This window comes from Mus musculus, chromosome 16 (genome assembly GCF_000001635.26).
Source record: "Mus musculus strain C57BL/6J chromosome 16, GRCm38.p6 C57BL/6J".
In the NCBI taxonomy this organism is placed as follows: Eukaryota; Metazoa; Chordata; class Mammalia; order Rodentia; family Muridae; genus Mus; species Mus musculus.
This window is the reverse complement of record NC_000082.6, coordinates 60204668-60223845: the sequence shown is the minus strand read 5'-3', so window position 1 is coordinate 60223845 and position 19178 is coordinate 60204668. Positions and strand designations below refer to the sequence as shown.

The 19178-nt window shown below is 36.4% G+C and overlaps 1 protein-coding gene across 2 annotated transcripts in view; it reads left to right on the top strand.

Annotated features, from left to right (window-relative positions):
* Positions 1–19178, top strand: part of Epha6 (Eph receptor A6) — a 969479-nt gene that overhangs the window by 387066 nt on the left and 563235 nt on the right. For both annotated transcript variants that reach the window (XM_006521787.3, NM_007938.2), the window contains 2 exons: positions 2710–2865; positions 18039–18374. In XM_006521787.3, the coding sequence (XP_006521850.1) occupies positions 2710–2865; positions 18039–18374 (492 nt within the window). The remainder of the gene's footprint in view (positions 1–2709; positions 2866–18038; positions 18375–19178) is intronic.

Sequence of the window (19178 nt, the reverse complement as noted above, 5' to 3'; positions counted from 1 at the left end):
GGCTGACCTTGAACTCAGAGACCTGCTTGCCTCAGTCTCCTGGAGTTAAAGGCATGTACTACCTTAACTGGGCCTAAGATTTTCATGGCCACTATGCTTCAAGATCTCCATGTCAGGATCCAGGTCAGATACCTGTCTTCCAGTCTCAAGATCTGGGTCACAGGTGTGTCTTCCACTTCTGGATTGTAGGTCCTTCCAGATGTCCTTAAGTTGACAACCAGGAATAACCATCACACCCCCTAAATAGTTTATTTTGCTATGTTAAAGCACTCATATTTGACCTTAGATACATAAATTTTAAGATAGCATATTCATACCATAATTATTATGTAGTACTTCAAAAAGGAAATGAAAACTACTTTAAACATATTCTAAGGTAAAAAATGCCATGACCACAGCATGTACCAAGTAGACATGCATGGTTCTTTGCAGAAAATTAATTAGGACAGCAATCTCTCAGTATATAGTGTTATTGATGGATGTAAGCACCTATTACTGACAGAGATTGTGACAACTTGTTCTTGTGAAACCTACAGGGACCCAATAATTTTTTAACATAGGAAATGTGTTGAAATTGTGGCAGATATGTTGATGAACTGGATCCATGGGACCAGAAACAGAAGTAGCAGTCAACACAGGGAATGGGTCATAGTTTTATCATAAAGAAAGGAGCATTGCCAACCCAAAGAAAGGCTAACAGCAGTAATTTGTTAAACAGAACCTGGGGATTTCATAGAAATTAAAGAAATCCCTCAATAGTCTCTCATCTATGTACCAAAAATTCTTCGAAGGCCTAATAATGCCTCACAGTCTTTTAGGCCCAGAAGATGAACTTTAGCAGATGAAAAAGACAGAAATCTCTGCTTGATAAAGCACACAATCTAGTGGGAGATGGTTTTTAAAACTAAATGTGTCGAATGTCAGATGTTGTTAAATCATTTAGAGGCAAAGGAAAGCAAGAGGAGAGCAGTGTGGATTTCTGTGGGCTAGTAAATCAGGACTACGGTTTCGAAGAAGAATCCAAGAGTCCCTCAATTAGATGGTGACATATACAGAAGCATAAAGGTATCGGGCTGCAAGATATCAGGTGGAAAAGACACTTTGGTGGGAACAACTTTGTGTAAGGATTTTAGAAGAGGACCTGTACATTAGCCATATACCTACATACAAGAGGTTTGTTATGTTAATTTTAGTTACTTAAGACAATAAATAAAAGATAATAATGCCTCACAAATATAAGTTAAGTTAAAACCAGGCTACTTTTATATAGTAAACAATATTTGTAAAATTTGAATAGGTGACAAATATTGTAAAACAACATAGCTCTCTGTGCCTTTAAAATAATATTTAAATGTTTAAAATAATGTTTTCAAATGCAAACACCTCAATTACATGTAAATTTGTATATAAATGGACTTTTTATTATTAGGTTTTAAGTTTTTAATAGATTAATAAGTTACTTAACTTCTAAATAAGGTCAACTTTAAAGGTCATTTTTAAAGTTGTTAAACATTTATTTTATACTAAATTATTTTAAACTTTACAATTAAGCAAATATTTGAGTTAATGAGCACCATCTGAGTTTTTAAGACAATGCAAAAATCAAGTGTAGAAATCATGTACTTTTTAAAGAATATCCTAATTATGAAATGTCAGCAAATTAATTATATATTATTTGCACACTGCAAGGTTCTCTTCATTGATTACCTTGGTAGCTAATGTTAGCATATCAAAGAAGAGACGATTGCTGGCATGTTCTTCCTATTGAAAATGATACTGATATATAGGATGAGTGTGTGTGTGAGTGTAGGGGTGTGTGTGTGTGTGTGTGTGTGTGTGTGTGTGTGTGTGTGATCCTAAGGACTGAATATAACTCCTCATTCATGTCAGCCAGGCAAGCATGAACACTTTTGACACTACCATTTGTTTCCTCCCTTTTTACCTCAAGACAAGGTTTTTCTAAGCCGCCCAGCTTGACCTTGAACTACTTCTGTAGACTAGGTGGGCCTTGAATTTTCAGTTCGCTTGCTTTAACCTCCTAAGTAGCTGTGATTAGAGACCTGCACTAGCAGGCCTACCTGAATGCTGATTCCTTAGTGGTAAGTGTACCGTGCGGAATTAGTAACTCTCTTACTGTGAATTACTCAATTGTTTACCAAAAAATATTATAAAGTTAAAACCTCAAAAACAATACAATTCTATCCAAGACAATAGGATATTTAAGCACTACAATAATTGTTAAGGATGTACCTTAGGCAAAATATAAGTCCTAAATTACTTGAAGTCAGAAGTAAAAATGATTTGAGATGTATTTTGAATAGTGTGATTTTATGTTATTTAACATTATCACCTAAAAATGCAACAGCTCATCTCTTTTTTTTTTTTTTTTTTTTTTTTGGCCAAGTATGGGTATCCTCACATATATAATGGATTGTTGTGTGTAAATGTGTAAAGGATTGTTTACACTTATGCATGAGTATGTATACCTTCCAAGTTAGCTTAGCTAAATTTCTAAAATTATAAATGTTCTAATAATTAAACGAGTACATAGCTAATTTTATTTATCAATATGAGCAATTATATTGAGCTTGCTGTGCGTGTGTAAAATTGAACTCTGTGATGCAAAGTACGTTTGTCTTAAAACATGTACAAAACAGAAAAACTCTAGTGATAATTGCTAAAACGAAATTGTTCTTCCTGTTTACACAGCTTGCAGACCAGGATTCTACAAAGCATTTGCTGGGAACACAAAATGTTCCAAATGCCCTCCACACAGCTCAACCTACGTGGAAGCAACGTCAGTCTGTCATTGTGAAAAGGGTTACTTCCGGGCAGAAAAAGACCCACCTTCTATGGCATGCACTAGTAAGTCTACATACTTTGTATTTTGTATTTGAAAGTTCTGGTTCGAATCACCTTGTTCTCTGTGCTTTAAATTCTAAAAATGTAAAAGTAAATGTGCAAAATTCTGTACTGATAATGGTGTCTTGGATAATGTGGAACAGTCCTCTTTATCAGGGTTTCTGATAGAACAATTGCTAAGTATGTGAAATCTTTCCTTTTTGAAACGTACATAGATACTACCTATGGAAATACCATCCATATTATGAGGCACTGCAAACCTTCCCTAACTAAAATTTGTCTTGAAGAAATTATAAGCTTTTAAGAAATTTTAACCTTTTTAAAAAGAAATTTTAAGTACATAAAATCCCCATTCTTTCCTTTTAACCAGTTTTAGGCATATTGTTGGAGAAATATTGAATTCATCACTTGAGGGAGAATCCAGAGGAATCTGTAATTGAGGTTTTGTAACTGATTTGCAGACAAGCTTGGTTTTCCTTGTCACCTGACTGTCCTTTGAATTTGTACAGAGGTCTCTCTCTCTCTCTCTCTCTCTCTCTCTCTCTCTCTCTCTCTCTCTCTCTCTCATACACATACAGAGTACAATAGTACAATATTCAAATTAAAATAAATATGAAGGTAATTTGAATGAAGGCACACAGAATTTTAATGATTTGTTGCTTCCCATTCCTTAAGAATATTGAAGTATCTATACATTTTAAAAAGTAAAAATATTAATATCTCACTAAGATAGGCAGATAAACAATATTAACTTTTAGGTTTAAACTCTTTAGATTCACAAACAAGCTATAATAGGCAACAATGTACCCATTTGGGGGATTAATAGGTGCTGAAATTTTAAATTGAGAGTTACATAACTCATAGAAACAATGATTAAATGTTTCAATTTTATTTTTCCCTGAGTTTAAAGTGTTCCCTTTTTAAAACTTCATTATATTTCATTCTTTGAGAATTTCACACTTAAATTTAATAAAACATGATCATGTTCCCCAATGGGACCATTCCCCTCCCAACTTTCCCTATATGCCCCAACATATCACTCTCTTCTCTCAGGTATCTTCTTCCCTCTTCTTTACTTTTTTCCTTCCTTCCTTTCTTCCTTTCTTCCTTCCTTCCTTCCTTCCTTCCTTCCTTCCTTCCTTCCTTCCTTCCTTCTTTCATTCTTTTTTAAAATAACCTACAATGTTCAATCAGTGTTGCCAACATGTATTTGGGTTAGGACCCATCCCTGGAACACTGGACAACTATCAGTGGCCACAAGCTCAAAGGGGAACCAGTCTTATTTGGTGCTATGGGGTTGTGATTGTGCCAGTTTTGTAAGTACCTTGGGTCAACTCCTGTGTATTTTCTCTTCAGAATTTTTTGATATATTATATTGAAATTTTGTCATTAAAATGCCTCTGTTCATTTTTTTCTCTCCAGTCATGTAAATACATTTAACAGCATCCTTATTTGGTTGTGGCTATGATTCACTTTGCATCATCTCTTTATTTCATTTAGATTTATGATACCTACCATATTGCTGCTTAATTAGCCTTTTACAACTTTATGTACCTATATCAAAAAAAGAAAATAAAGAAAAAGAAATGAAAAAAACCATCACCAAATATCCTCATTTCCCTTTGCATGAGAAACATCTTTATCCTGTCATTCACTCCATTTCATGCTGTTGCACACACATTCATGAAACTATATGTGACATATCCTACTTCTCATACTTGTGTCTGGCAGACACTATGACCAAAAGATTCTCAAGAAAGAGAAAGGTTTGTTTCAACTTATTAGGTGCAGTAAATCATTAAGGGAATCCAGGCCTGAAACATAAACAGCATTTTGAAGCAGACGCCATGGAGTAATGCTGTTTACTAGCTCTCTCCCCTGTCCATACATAGCTATCTTTCTTTTTTTTTTTTAATTTTTTTTAAATTAGGTATTTTCCTCGTTTACATTTTCAATGCTATCCCAAAGGTCCCCCATATCCACCCCCCCCCAATCCCCTACCCACCCACTCCCCCTTTATGGCCCTGGCGTTCCCCTGTACTGGGGCATCTAAAGTTGGCAAGTCCAATGGGCCTCTCTTTGCAGTGATGGCCGACTAGGCCATCTTTTGATGCATATGCAGCTAGAGACAAGAGCTCTGGGGTACTGGTTAGTTCATATTGTTGTTCCACCTATAGGGTTGCAGTTCCCTTTAGCTCCTTGGGTAATATCTCTAGCTCCTGCATTGGGGGCTGTGTTGACATCCAATAGTTGACTGTGATCATCCACTTCTGTGTTTGCTAGGCCCCGGCATAGTCTCACAAGAGAGAGCTATATCTGGGTCCTTTCAGCAAAATTTTGCTAGTGTGTGCAATGGTGTCAGTGTTTGGAAGCTGATTATGGGATGGATCCCTGCATATGGCAATTAATAGATGGTCCATCTTTTTGTCACAGCTCCAAATTTTGTCTCTGTAACTCCTTCCATGGATGTTTTGTTCCCATTTCTAGGAAGGGGTAAAGTGTCCACACTTTGGTCTTCCTTCTTGAATTTCATGCGTTTAGCAAATTGTATCTTATATCTTGGGTATCCTAAGTTTCTGGGCTAATATCCACTTATCAGTGAGTACATATTGTGTGAGGTTTTTTGTGATTGGTTACCTCACTCAGGATGATGCCCTCCAGGTCCATCCATTTGCCTAGGAATTTCATAAATTCATTTTTTTAATAGCTGAGTAGTATTCCATTGTGTAAATGTACCACATTTTCTGTATCCATTCCTCTGTTGAGGGGCATCTGGGTTCTTTCCAGCTTCTGGCTATTATAAATAAGGCTGCTATGAACATAGTGGAGCATGTGTCCTTCTTACCAGTTGGGGCATCTTCTGGATATATGCCCAGGAGAGGTATTGCTGGATCCTCCGGTAGTACTATGTCCAATTTTCTGAGGAACCGCCAGACTGATTTCCAGAGTGGTTGTACAAGCTTGCAATCCCACCAACAATGGAGGAGTGTTCCCCTTTCTCCACATCCTCACCAGCATCTGCTGTCACCTGAGGTTTTGATCTTAGCCATTCTGACTGGAGGGAAGTGGAATCTCAGTGTTGTTTTGATTTGCATTTCCCTGATGATTAAGTATGTTGAACATTTTTTTCAGGTGTTTCTCTGCCATTTGGTATTCCTCAGGTGAGAATTCTTTGTTCAGCTCTGAGCCCCATTTTTTAATGGGGTTATTTGATTTTCTGGAGTTCACCTTCTTGAGTTCTTTATATATATTGGATATTAGTCCCCTATCTGATTTGGGATAGGTAAAGATTCTTTCCCAATCTGTTGGTGGCCTTTTTGTCTTATTGACGGTGTCTTTTGCTTTGCAGAAGCTTTGCAATTTTATGAGGTCCCATTTATCGATTCTTGATCTTACAGCACAAGCCATTGCTGTTCTATTCAGGAATTTTTCCCCTGTACCCATGTCTTCGAGGCTTTTCCCTACTTTCTCCTCTATAAGTTTCAGTGTCTCTGGTTTTATGTGGAGTTCCTTAATCCACTTAGATTTAGCCTTAGTATAAGGAGATAGAAATGGATCAATTTGCATTCTTCTACATGATAACTGCCAGTTGTGCCAGCACCATTTGTTGAAAATGCTGTCTTTTTTCCACTGGATGGTTTTAGCTCCCTTGTCAAAGATCAAGTGACCATAGGTGTGTGGGTTCATCTCTGGGTCTTCAATTCTGTTCCATTGGTCCACTTGTCTGTAGCTATCTTTCTTATATAGCCCTGGACCACCTGCACAGGGAATGGTGTCATCCACAGTAGACCATACCATCCTTTCTTCCTTAACAATCAAAATATTTCCCCATACACATGCTCAAAGAATAAGGTGATCTCTACAGTTCTTTAAACTAGGTGTTCCTCAAGGGTGGCTCTAGGCTATGTCAAGTTGAAAAAGAAGTTTCCCTTCTTTCTCTGGGTTAGATGTTGGCTTTCTTCCCAGTGCTTATCTGCCTTTTCAGTATATTCTTATTCTCTCCCATAGTTTCAGCTGTCATCTGTAGGTAGATGTGTTGATAATTTTGCATATTCCTGCTCTTGTGAACACAAGAAGGCCAAAGTCTTTTAGCCTGAGATTAAGAAATCTGATCACATGTTCACCTCCTGTCCCCCCCCCCACTCCTCTCACTGTATCCAGTACACTGCCTTTGCAAACTTGCTGAGCTTCAAAGATACTGAGTTTATTCCTGTGGGAATAGGATTCATACCACTTGAAGCATCCTCTCTCTTAGGCTTCTTATGGCTGTTTACATTCCACTTGGTAGGATCAAATAGCAGTGCTTCAAATGGTTGTATTCTGAACCAGTCTTTCAAAAATGACACCTGCCCACTTGATCTTTTTGTCAACAAATTGTATGTTTTATGCTCTGTATCATTGAAAAATCTTTACTTATTTCTGTACCTACTTCATTATTGAATGCCATTTTATGGCACCAGAGGGGACGTGGGACCTTTCATGCTTTTGGCACACTGCAACCTCACCTCTCAGAATAGTACCTGGCATACAGAAGGGCCTTAATATTTGATGAAGAGAGAAACTAATCAGTTGGAGCTTAACCTCCCAGATCCAGTTTTATTACTCTCAACCTTGACTTGCTCATCTATCCTTGTTCTGTTTTCTTTAGCTTGATGAATCTTCATTTATCCATGCTTTCAAGACAAGCATACTAATTGTACTTCAAGCCAAGAACATCTAAGGTCGACTCCCATCCAACTCTGCCTCCAACTTTACCTATATCAATTTCTTTGAAACCGTCCTAATATCCACTTGTATCAAAAGCATACTTGCCAGTTGAGACATACATTATTAAATTAATTTATTGCAATTCTTTTTAATCAACTGTAAGTCAAAAGATAGTAAGAGTAATTCAGTGAAATATGATGAGCTTTGCCTAGTAGCTTAATACAGTTTCATACTTTCTAAATTTTATTTCTCAGCTGACTCATTAATGTAAGATTTCTACTTCCCTACGGACCCTGTAGAGGATATTCCACATTGTAAGATCTTGATGATCAGGGCCATTTCTGACAGAGTTCAGAGTGCAGAAGAATAACTGTCTGAGACTGTCCCAGGTCAATACACTGAATTTTTTAAAACCACACAATAAAATAAGTGTTGCTTTTAAAAGTACCTCCTACATATTTGTGGCAAATGTACAACTTGGTCTTCATATGGATTCCCTAACAATCTGACTAGGAGCTGCCTTGGACTCCGTACTCTGCTATTGGATCCCCTTCCTCCTACTTAGACGTCCTGGCTGGGCATCAGCGGGAGAAGATATCCCTCATCCTGCTGGGACCAGATGTCCTAGGGTGGGGTAGTATGCGGGGGGGGGGGGAGGTAATGGGAGGGGGGATTTGTGAAGATAGGACTCGGAAGGGAGGACTATGGCATGGATGTAAATTGAGTACAAAATAAATAAAAATAAGAGTAAAGTATTTATTGAACAGGATTAAATAGATATATGAAATATTTAATACATAGAGTAGTGTAAAATCAGATGAACAATATAAATGTATGATCCCAGCACTTTTACTTTGCTTTTTCTCATGATTTTACATCATCAGGAATTTGCTTTCTTAGAGCAACTGAACAGGTGCTGCAGGATTTGTGCATTTAGAGATCATTTACATTGCCTACTTAGAAAGGCTCCTATCAAATGCAAATCACACGTGTGTGTACCTCAACAGCACACCGGGAAAGACACTGTGTTGTGGTTATCTGAACACATAATCACATACCCTGCTAGTAAAACAGTTTCTGGGAACTTCATTCTTAATACACAGGAAAATACCATGCCTTTGTATTTGCTATACAAAAACAGTGATTGGGGAGGAAGCATAAAACTTCAATTTGCATTTGCTCTAAAACTAACACTGTGAAGCATAGCTTCATTATTTCTGGAATAATTGGCCACTTCAGAGTCATTATTCTCTCATTCTTATTTTGAGCAGAATAAATGCTGCTCACGGTACAGCAGGTGGGTTCTTCCCTTTCTGCTCCTCTAATCAGGACCTACACTTCCTGGATGAGCCCAGGAGGCCCATCAATCAGATCCCCCTGCTCTGCTTGCTTCCTCCTCCTTTCTACAGCTCCTTTTCATTTGTTTTTTTCATACCCATTTTCCACAACTCAAGTTCTGTATGAAAGATATCATTCTTGTGTCTTGATTGTGCACATCCTACACTAAAGCACAAAAGCCAAGCTGATGGTTTAGGTGACTCCCTGTAAACACAATGTAGCAGAAGCCCGAAAGGAAGGAGGCACAAAATTAGTTTTTATTACCTCTGGCAGGCAGAATTGTGTTCTGTATTTGCTTCTTTATAGAAAGCATCTCTAAATAGTTGCTGCATATATTGAAATAGTGTAATTTTAAAAATTAAAGTGACCCCACGTTAAAGAATAGGCACCTGCAAGTAACGAATCCCAGCTTCACCATTTTAGATGACAAGTATGAGATGTCATTTGAGATTCATGGATTAGTCTAACTACAGTCACTCTAATAGATAACTCAGGAGAGTTTCTTTCATTAATTTTTTTGGGGGAAGCTATTTTTATTGGAAGAATTATTAGGAGAATCTCCTGGTGTTGAAGAATCAGTAAAATCTTGTTATTGCTGCATCTTTCCCTGGCTTCTACAATGGAATTTGGAGGGGAAAAAAAGAGTCCCACTAAATAGTATCAATTTTTAAATAGGAAACTAATTCAAAAGCATCCATAGTTTCAAAGAAAACATTCAAAATCACACTGCAATGTTCTGTGTTTCCAGGAAGACTGATTAGTCTGTCTGAACCTCCTCTCTCATTGTTTTGCTTTTTCCTGACAAATTATGGCCGCTTAATCCATCTGTATTTTTCTCTTCCCTTTCTAATGGATGCTATTTTGAAGTATTTGAGTCAAGAAAGAACTTCATGTATGTGTACATTTTTTTTCTTTCACAGTAGTAGGTAAAATGTTTAACACCAAAGCCCTGATAACAACAGCTCATTTTCTAGGTTATGTTTTTCCATTTGTTCTTTATGTGAGAAGCTATATGACATTTCCATAATTCATTTTTTGTAGCATTATCTTTGATTCCATGAAATAAATCATGTGAAGAACTAAGGACACTCTTTATGTTTAGGTGCGTTTTTAATGCATAGGCGAGAGGTACAGAAGTGGCCAGTTCTGTGCCTCGGAGAGTAGAGTTGTCACAAAGGGGATGCCATTTAAATCTGAGTAGAATTTTCTGTAATGCAGAAAGTAAAAGCAATTTATAAACTGAATACACAAAGACTTTGTTGTGCAACACTATGCCTGGGAAAACATCAGCAAATATCTCTTCACCCCAAATAGGGTAATAGTGACATGCCAAAGTAAGGATACCTCCCCACACTGCACTACAATGTGGTGAACCAGTGCATATCATTGCGGTTACTTCAAGAAGTTTGTGAGATGGATAGTAAAAGGAGCAATGATTGATCAAAACCCATGGAGTTGAATGGATTTGCTGCCCCATAGGAGGAACAACAATACCAACTAACCAGTACTCCCAGAGCTCCCAGGGACTAAACCACCAACCAAAGAGTACACATGGTGGGACTCATGGCTTCAGTTACATATGTAGCAGGGGATGGCCTAGTCGGTCATCTATGGGAGGAGAGGCCCTTGGTCCTGTGAAGTCTCTATGCCCCAGTATAGGCAAGTGGCAGGGCCAGGAAGTGGGAGTAGGTGGGTTGGTGAGCAGGGGAAGTGGGGAGGGGAGATGGGGAAGGAGTTTTCACAGGGAAAAACAGGCAAGAGGATAACATTTGAAATGTAAATAAAGAAAATATCTAATTAAAAAAAAAACGAAACAGTGAAGAAAAAAAACAAAACAAAACAAAACAAAACAAAACAAAAAACAGATGTTACACGTAAAGTCCACACTAGCACAGGTAACAACTCATGAACACTGAAAAGCCAGAGCTAACTACCTAACACAGGTAGCTCAACAGGTCAGCGTTTCTCTTCTAGGCAGCTCATTTTGTCAGAGCCTTTTCCAGACTGCTCATTGGTATATGCCTCTCCAGCAGTCCTTGCTCATATACAATTTGGAAGAGAGAAGGGTCTAGTATATCTTGTCATTTTAGAGACTTATTAAACCTCCTTGGTAGTTTATTTTCTGAGTTAGTAGTGAACCCTCCTGAGAATATATTGAGTCTTAAAAATGGTTGAATGAAAAAAATCCTAGACTAATAAGGAACAAAACGAAGGAATGGAAAATTAAAAATGGACCATGGCCAGGTGAAAAAAAACGTACTTGTAGATAAAGATGAGAACCTTGAAGTATATTCTATAAATGAATAGTACTTGGTCTATTTTTATTTGTTTTACTTTAAAACTTTAAAAATAATATAATACTAATGCAATGGAATTCAAAATTAGTGTTTCATCCTTCAAACATAGTACCATAAAATATTGGTTGATACACATTCTTTATTTTAGAATATTAAAGATGAAGGGGAAATTTTGTGTATATGAATAATTCAAAACAATAAAAAATTCTGAGTTCCAAGAATTATTTGCTTTAATAGTTGACATTTTGATTGTTCTCCTTTAGAATATGAATTAATCAGCTATTCTAAGAGGAAGGACTTATAGAGAAATTACTATTGATTGCTGATTTGTGTGTTTGAAAAATTTTAAATTAACAGTAATTTGAAAAAAATACATGACTGCAAACAATACTTTCTAATACTTCTTTGCCAAAACATTTTAAAGTATCCTATATAGATATTTAAGAATATATTTTAGAGCAATATTAAGTCTAAAGTTGTACTTCTTGGCTGACCAGATGAATTTACCTTTTATAAGTTGAAATCACAGCCAATGCTCATTTGCCAAAAATACCTAATCATTTCTCAAAGGTTAAATGGATCCTTTTAATGTGGATTCCATGTGGATTAACATTAAAGTATTAATCTACCATTTTAGCAGCATTTAAATAAAATTTTTCTTTATGTTAGGAATCAGTATTATTACATACCTTGGAGTTAGGGTAGCAATTTAAGAACTAAAGAATGGATAAAAGAATTATGATGGCTTTGTTTTCATAAGTTGCCGTCTCTATTCCTGAGTATGTATCTCAGTAGGTCTATCACAAGGCAGATCTTGAAGGTGACAAGGAAGCATTGGAATAAACTGCTCACCACATTCCAGCATGGATACAGAGAAAACAAGAAAGGAGCCAACTGTTCAATATCCCTGTCAGGGACTTAAGTCTTCCATCTAAGGTTTTTTTTTTGTTATTGTTCTTGTTTTGATTTTTGTTTTTGTTTATATTTGTTCATTTATTTTATGTATGTGAGTACACTGTCGCTGTCTTCAAATACACCAGAAGAGGGAATCAGATTCTATTACAGATATTTGTGAGCCACCATGATGTTTCTGGGAACTCAGGACCCCTGGAATAGCACTTCTTTTTTTTTTAATATTTTTTATTATGTATTTTCCTCAATTACATTTCCAATGCTATCCCAAAAGTCCCCCATACCCTCCTCCCCACTCCCCTACCCACCCATTCCCAATTTTTCGCCCTGGCGTTCCCCTGTACTGGGGCATATAAAGTTTGCACGGCCAATAGGCCTCTCTTTCCAGTGATGGCCGACTAGGCCATTTTTTGTTACATATTCAGCTAGAGTCAAGAGCTCTGGGGTACTGGTTAGTTCATAATGTTGTTCTACCTACAGGGTTGCAGATCTCTTTAGCTCCTTGGGTACTTTCTCTAGCTCCTCCATTGGGGGCCCTGTGATCCATCCAATAGCTGACTGTGAGCATCCACTTCTGTGTTTGCTAGGCCCCGGCCTAGTCTCACAAGAGACAGCTATATCACGGTCCTTGCAGCAAACGCTTGCTAGTGTATGCAATGGTGTCATCGTTTGGAGGCTAATTATGGGATGGATCTCTGGATATGACAGTCTCTAGATGGTCCATCCTTTTGTCTCAGCTCTAAACTTTGTCTCTGTAACTCCTTCCATGGGTGATTGTTTCCAATTCTAAGAAGGGGCAAAGTGTCCACACTTTGGTGTTCATTCTTCTTCAGTTTCATGTGTTTTTCAAATTGTATCTTATATCTCGGGTATACTAAGTAAATACTGAGCTATCTCTCCAGCTCAATTTAAGTTCTTTTAATGAAGTTCTTATATCCTTCAACAGCACTGGAGGTTGGCACCAAAGTCTTCAGGACTTCATTTTCTTTATATTGCAAACCATAACATTTTGGTCTAATATTTATTATTATTAACAAAGGAAAGGAAGGAAGGAAGGAAGGAAGGAAGGAAGGAAGGAAGGAAGGAAGGAAGGAAGGAAGTCAGTCCATTATTAGCAGTATAAATGATCATTTTAGGCTGAGAGTTTTACAAAAGACTTTATATGAGTTTACATTTTATGATAACAGAAATTATAAATATTCATCACGTCACACGAAAGCTGAAATATCCTTAAACTTGTTTTCTTCTAAACTAACCTTTATTTAAATCAGTTGTTCTCAACCTGTGAGTTATGACCCCTTTGTGGGGGGTTTAGAGGGTCAAATGACCCTCCACAGAAGTCATCTAAGACCACCAGAAAACACAGATACATTATAATTTATAACCAAAGCAAAATTAGTTATGAAGTACTATGAAAATAATTTTATGTTTATACCAAACACACGAACTTTTTTAAAGGGTCAAAGCATTAGGAAGTTGAATAACCATTTGCTATAGACTGTTTTATATAACTCTGGTAATTCTCCACACATTTCTGAGATAATAAGATGCAATGAACCAATTTTGAGGTAATGCTAGAGTCAACTCAGCAATATATTTAAAACATTTTTTCCAGGGGTGGTAGATCAGAAGACTCACATTTGAACACTGAATCTGGTTTTATTTGATATCATGTGGGATTTTCTATATTGTGTAGAATAGTCTGAAAGAGACAGCTATGCTTACAAATAATTTTCATTTAAAAAATAATATTAAAGTGATACAATACCCAGCTTCTGAGTAATGAGGGATTGCAGAGTCTGTGGGACCATGTGCTTTCTCTGGAAGAGGAGGAGAAGGAAAAGGAAATAAGAAAGTGTTGTCTGGGTCTCAGGCATTTTACCTGAGCAATGGGCATTTATTCTTTCAAAGTATAAAGAGGAAATCCAAGTGGAAGCAAAAGAATGCTTATGAGAAGACTCTATTTATACATATTATTAGTAATAGAAAGGGTAGCAGAACTACAGCTAGTTTTACTGTGTAGGTTTTTTTTTTTTTTCATCTTGAGCTTGAAAACTCAAGGCCAGAAAAATTGTTCTGTCATTACAAAGTCAGTCTGTAGGCTGAGGATAAGAGCTATCTTCTATCCAATGAGTTATTTGTTTTTCCTGAAGAAAAAAATCAACATAAGGAAATCCCTAAGAGTTTTTGAAACAAATGTCTCTAAATGCATTATTGCTGCCATGATATGTTTTCTCAGTGTCATATAATATTTGTACAATTTATAAATGATAACAAAGCAATCAGGCCACATTCAGAAAAGCCCAGTGACACATAATTTAGTTGAATCTGAGGATTAGAATTAATTGTCTCTCTTTGTTCCACATTCTAAATCTTAGTAAATGATTCAGTACATGTCATTACAGCTTAATATTTGCATGAAATCACAGTTTAGCTGGCATAATTTAACAGCAATTAAAAAGCTATTTAATCATCATGCAAATTGGTTGTGAGGGCCCTTGAGTAAGAAGGGTGTCCCTATTTTTTGAAATTTTTTAACATATGTCTAAGCAGATAGTTATATACTTGTGGACACCCACAACATAATTGGTAAAATTTCCTAGTCGTAAATATATAAATGAATAACAATCTATGCTATCAATTATGAATTAAAGAAAAATCAGCAATATAAATGTGTCACAATGAGGCATTATTAGGGTAATGAATTTTTCTCCTCATGCATGAGTTTAGGAGGAAAGTAAAATGCACATTTGATCCTGGGTTTGTTTATGATTTCCTCCATCTTTTCTTGTCTGAAGGTATACCTATCTGAAAGCCCACAAAAACATAAAATGACATAAAGTAAGACATTCAGCATCCTTTAATAAAAATTCCCAATACCTTTTTAGGTCTAGCATTTGGTAATAGGAATACTGGCAGCTGGAGATTCCTTCCTGTACATGGCTGATATCAGAACTGCACAAAAGGAAATAAGAGACAATATCCCATGGGTGTTTTGTTCCCAATTGTAAGAAGGGGCAGAGTATCCACACTTTGGTCTTCGTTCATCTTGAGTTTCATGTGTTTTGCATAGTGTATCTTGTATCTTGGGTATTCTAAGTTTCTGGGCTAATATCCACTTATCAGTGAGTACATATTATGTGAGTTCTTTTGTGATTGAGTTACCTCACTCAGGATGATGCCCTCCAAGTCCATCCATTTGCCTAGGAATTTCATAAATTCATTTTTTTAATAGCTGAGTAGTATTCAATTGTGTAAATGTACCACATTTTCTGTCTCCATTCCTCTGTTGAGGGGCATCTGGGTTCTTTCCAGCTTCTGGCTATTATAAATAAGGCTGCTATGTACATAGTGGAGCATGTGTCCTTCTTACTGGTTGGAACATCTTCTGTATATATGCCCGTGAGAGGTATTGCGGGATCCTCCAGCCGTACTATGTCCACTTATCTGAGGAACCACCAGACTGATTTCCAGAGTGGTTGTACAAGCTTGCAATCCCACCAACAACTGAGGAGTGTTCCTCTTTCTCCACATCCTCACCAGCATCTGCTGTCACCTGAATTTTTGATCTTAGCCACTCTTACTGGTGTGAGGTGGAAGGAGTTACAGAGACAAAGTTTGGAGCTTAGACAAAAGGATGGACCATCTAGAGACTGCCATACCCGGGGATCCATCTCATAATCAGCCTCCAAACGTTGACACCATTGCATACACTAGCAAGATTTTGCTGAAAGGACCCTGATATAGCTGTCTCTTGTGAGGCTATGTCAGGGCCTAGCAAACACAGAAGTGGATGCTCACAGTCAGCTATTGGATGGATCACAGGGCCCCAATGGAGGATCTAGAGAAAGTACCCAAGGAACTAAAGGGATCTGCAACCCAATAGGTGGATTGTCCTCTGACCACCACGCGTTCTCTGTGGCATATAGATGCCTTAATTGACCCCCACTTATTTACACACAATTATCCACATGTACACATGAGTGAACACACACATATGCATGCATACACACACACACACAAACACACATACACACACCTCTACAAATTTCATTTTGTAACAGTTAGACACAGAAAATTGTCTAGCTGTTCTACGTAATGTAACTATTTTGAGTTATCTATAGTGCTCCATGCTGCCCCTTGCAACTCACTTCATGGATTCTCTAACTGCCTTCTAATCCAGGTGCCTCCCTGTCTATTCCATATTTGCTTCTTTTTAAGATTTTTCTTGACTAAAACTACATACCCCTGACCCCTGATATTCTCATCACTCTGCCCATGTTTCTTATCACTGCTAATGCTTGCTTGTGTTGTTACCAAGAGTTAAGTTCCTTCTGATTGTTTCTATCTCAGCTCATGCACTTTAAGATTCTAAAATTGTAATTTTTATCATTTGAATCTGCTAACATAAGTATGCTTTTTATTTTATTTTATTGTTTTTGATCATCCACTAAAAGTCAACTGCAACAATGCAGGAATAGTATCTACCACATCTACCAGAATATCAGCCACATAGTAGCCACTAAAAAAAAAAGCATTCATTTAATGAATACATGAACATAAGTTGATATTCAAAAGATATCTACATCACAATTTGAACTTAAGCCCTAAGAGATTATTGAAGAATTCGTATCTCCTGAGCAGTTTCTCTTAAAAAAGAAAATTTCAGGACTCTTTAAATATCTTCAAATTAAAAATTCTAAATTGCCTGAAAAATGTGGGTTGTTCCAGCATTTGTATAATGAGCTATTTTTCAACTTTTTATTGTTTTTGTTTGTTTTATGTTTTGTTTTTGTTTTTTGTTTTGTTTTATTTTTCAAGACAGGGTTTTTCTGTTCAGTCCTGGCTGTCCTGGAACTCACTCTGTAGACCAGGCTGGCCTCGAACTCAGAAATCTGCCTGCCTCTGCTTCCCAAGTGCTGGGATTATAGGCATGTGCCACCACTGACCGGCTTTCATCTATTTTATAAAAAATATTCTTACGGTATTTTTATATACCATAAGAATTTTTATATAGACAATATCTCATCAATTCTATGATCTTAAGATATCCATTAACACCTAGTCTGGCCTCGATGAGACAGACCTTCAGCTCATATTTTGTCAGTGAATGAAGAGTAGCTGAAATAGAAGAAACTCACATGAGTAGAAAAGATTAATGGCATAATTTTACATGAAACTTTTATGATGCCATGAAAGGCTGCTGAGTACTATGTGTTGTGCTATATATAGAAAACTAAAAAGTAGATGACTACACACATCATGAGAGCAACCCAGCTTAGGTGTTGTTGATGACAATGAAGATAGAATTGACTAAGACTTCTTTAGGGATATTTTCTAATTATTGCCTCTGATTTTCATTTCTAATACATTTCTAAATTGTCTGCCCATTCAAAATTAATGACAATATATTCCCAACAGCTGGAAAATATATTCTGTGTATTTGACAAAAAAAAAAAAATGAATGGGTGTCTTTTTTTTCTACACAACAAGGAGAATACAAGTTCTGAATGCTGAACACAATTTGATGAGTACACATACCACAGTTTGTTTCAAATTATGAAAATGGTAAGATAATTAATGAGGATATTAGAGGGCACATCTCATAATCTACAATTTCCACCCATTACATATATTACAGCAAACAAACTTTGAAAGTGTCCTTTGGAGATATATGGACTTTGATATTAAATACTGAATTTTAAATACTCAAAAATTAAGAAATGTACTGTGTTCACCATTAAAGTTTCCTCCTTAAGCTTCATTAGATATTTAAACAGGTTCTTTATAGTTCCTATAAGAAAATGGCTACCAATTAATATTAAAAATCAGCTGCATGTACTTATGAAAATTTCTTTGTTGCACCACCATCTTTCATTGTTCTATACAAATACAACTTATTTTCTAATTGCTTTTCTCTAGGACCACCTTCAGCTCCTAGAAATGTGGCTTTTAACATCAATGAAACAGCCCTTATTTTGGAATGGAGCCCACCCAGTGACACAGGAGGGAGAAAAGATCTCACATACAGTGTAATCTGTAAGAAATGTGGTTTAGACACTACCCAGTGTGAGGACTGTGGTGGAGGACTCCGCTTCATCCCAAGACACACTGGACTGATCAACAATTCTGTGGTAGTACTGGACTTTGTGTCTCACGTCAATTATACCTTTGAAATAGAAGCCATGAATGGAGTTTCTGAGTTGAGCATCTCTCCCAAGCCATTCACAGCTATTACAGTGACTACAGATCACGATGGTAAGTACCATTGCTATTCTCTCAAAATTGACTCGCAGTTCTCTTTTATGTGTAACATTGTGGTCTAGCTTAGTTTAATTTACTTTGGTAATTATTTCTATTGAAATATTCATTCAATAGAAAACAACATGACTTCTTTGCTTTCACATCTTATTATGATGAAAAAAGAGGTTTTGATTTTTTGGTGGTTGTTGTAGTTGTTTTGGTTTGGTTTGGTTTGGTTGTTTTGTATTTTTTTTTTCCTAAGCAGTATGGCTGGCAAGATAAAATGCTTCTCTGTAATGAGTGTTTGTATTTTTAATATAACCAGATACCGATATTTCTTAATAAGTGCATATTTAATTTTACCAGTGAAAGCAGCTATAAATAAAATGTTGCTAGATGCGCCGAAATTCAATCAGCCCACTTATGTTTACCCTCCTTTTTACATGTCAAATAAAACAAATAGCATCAAGTTATTATAATTATAATTAATCTGTATTTTTAAAAGTTGGAGCTAATGCGTTTAAAAATGACATTATACCCCTTAAAAGAAAACGCAGTCACACTAACAGAGGTAAGAGTACACACATACATACACATATATATTCAAATACTATTGTTTATGTGATGTTATGAAAACAATTTAAACTGATGTAAAACATGATAAATTTAGTTAAAGATATCACTATATTTTATTCTTATGTAGTCAGGCATAAACACTCATGAATTTTTAGGTATATGCTGTCTTTACTTTACCTCCAACATAATTATTTTACAGAGTGTGGTAACAAAAAGATACAGTCTTAAAATATCTTTTAAGAA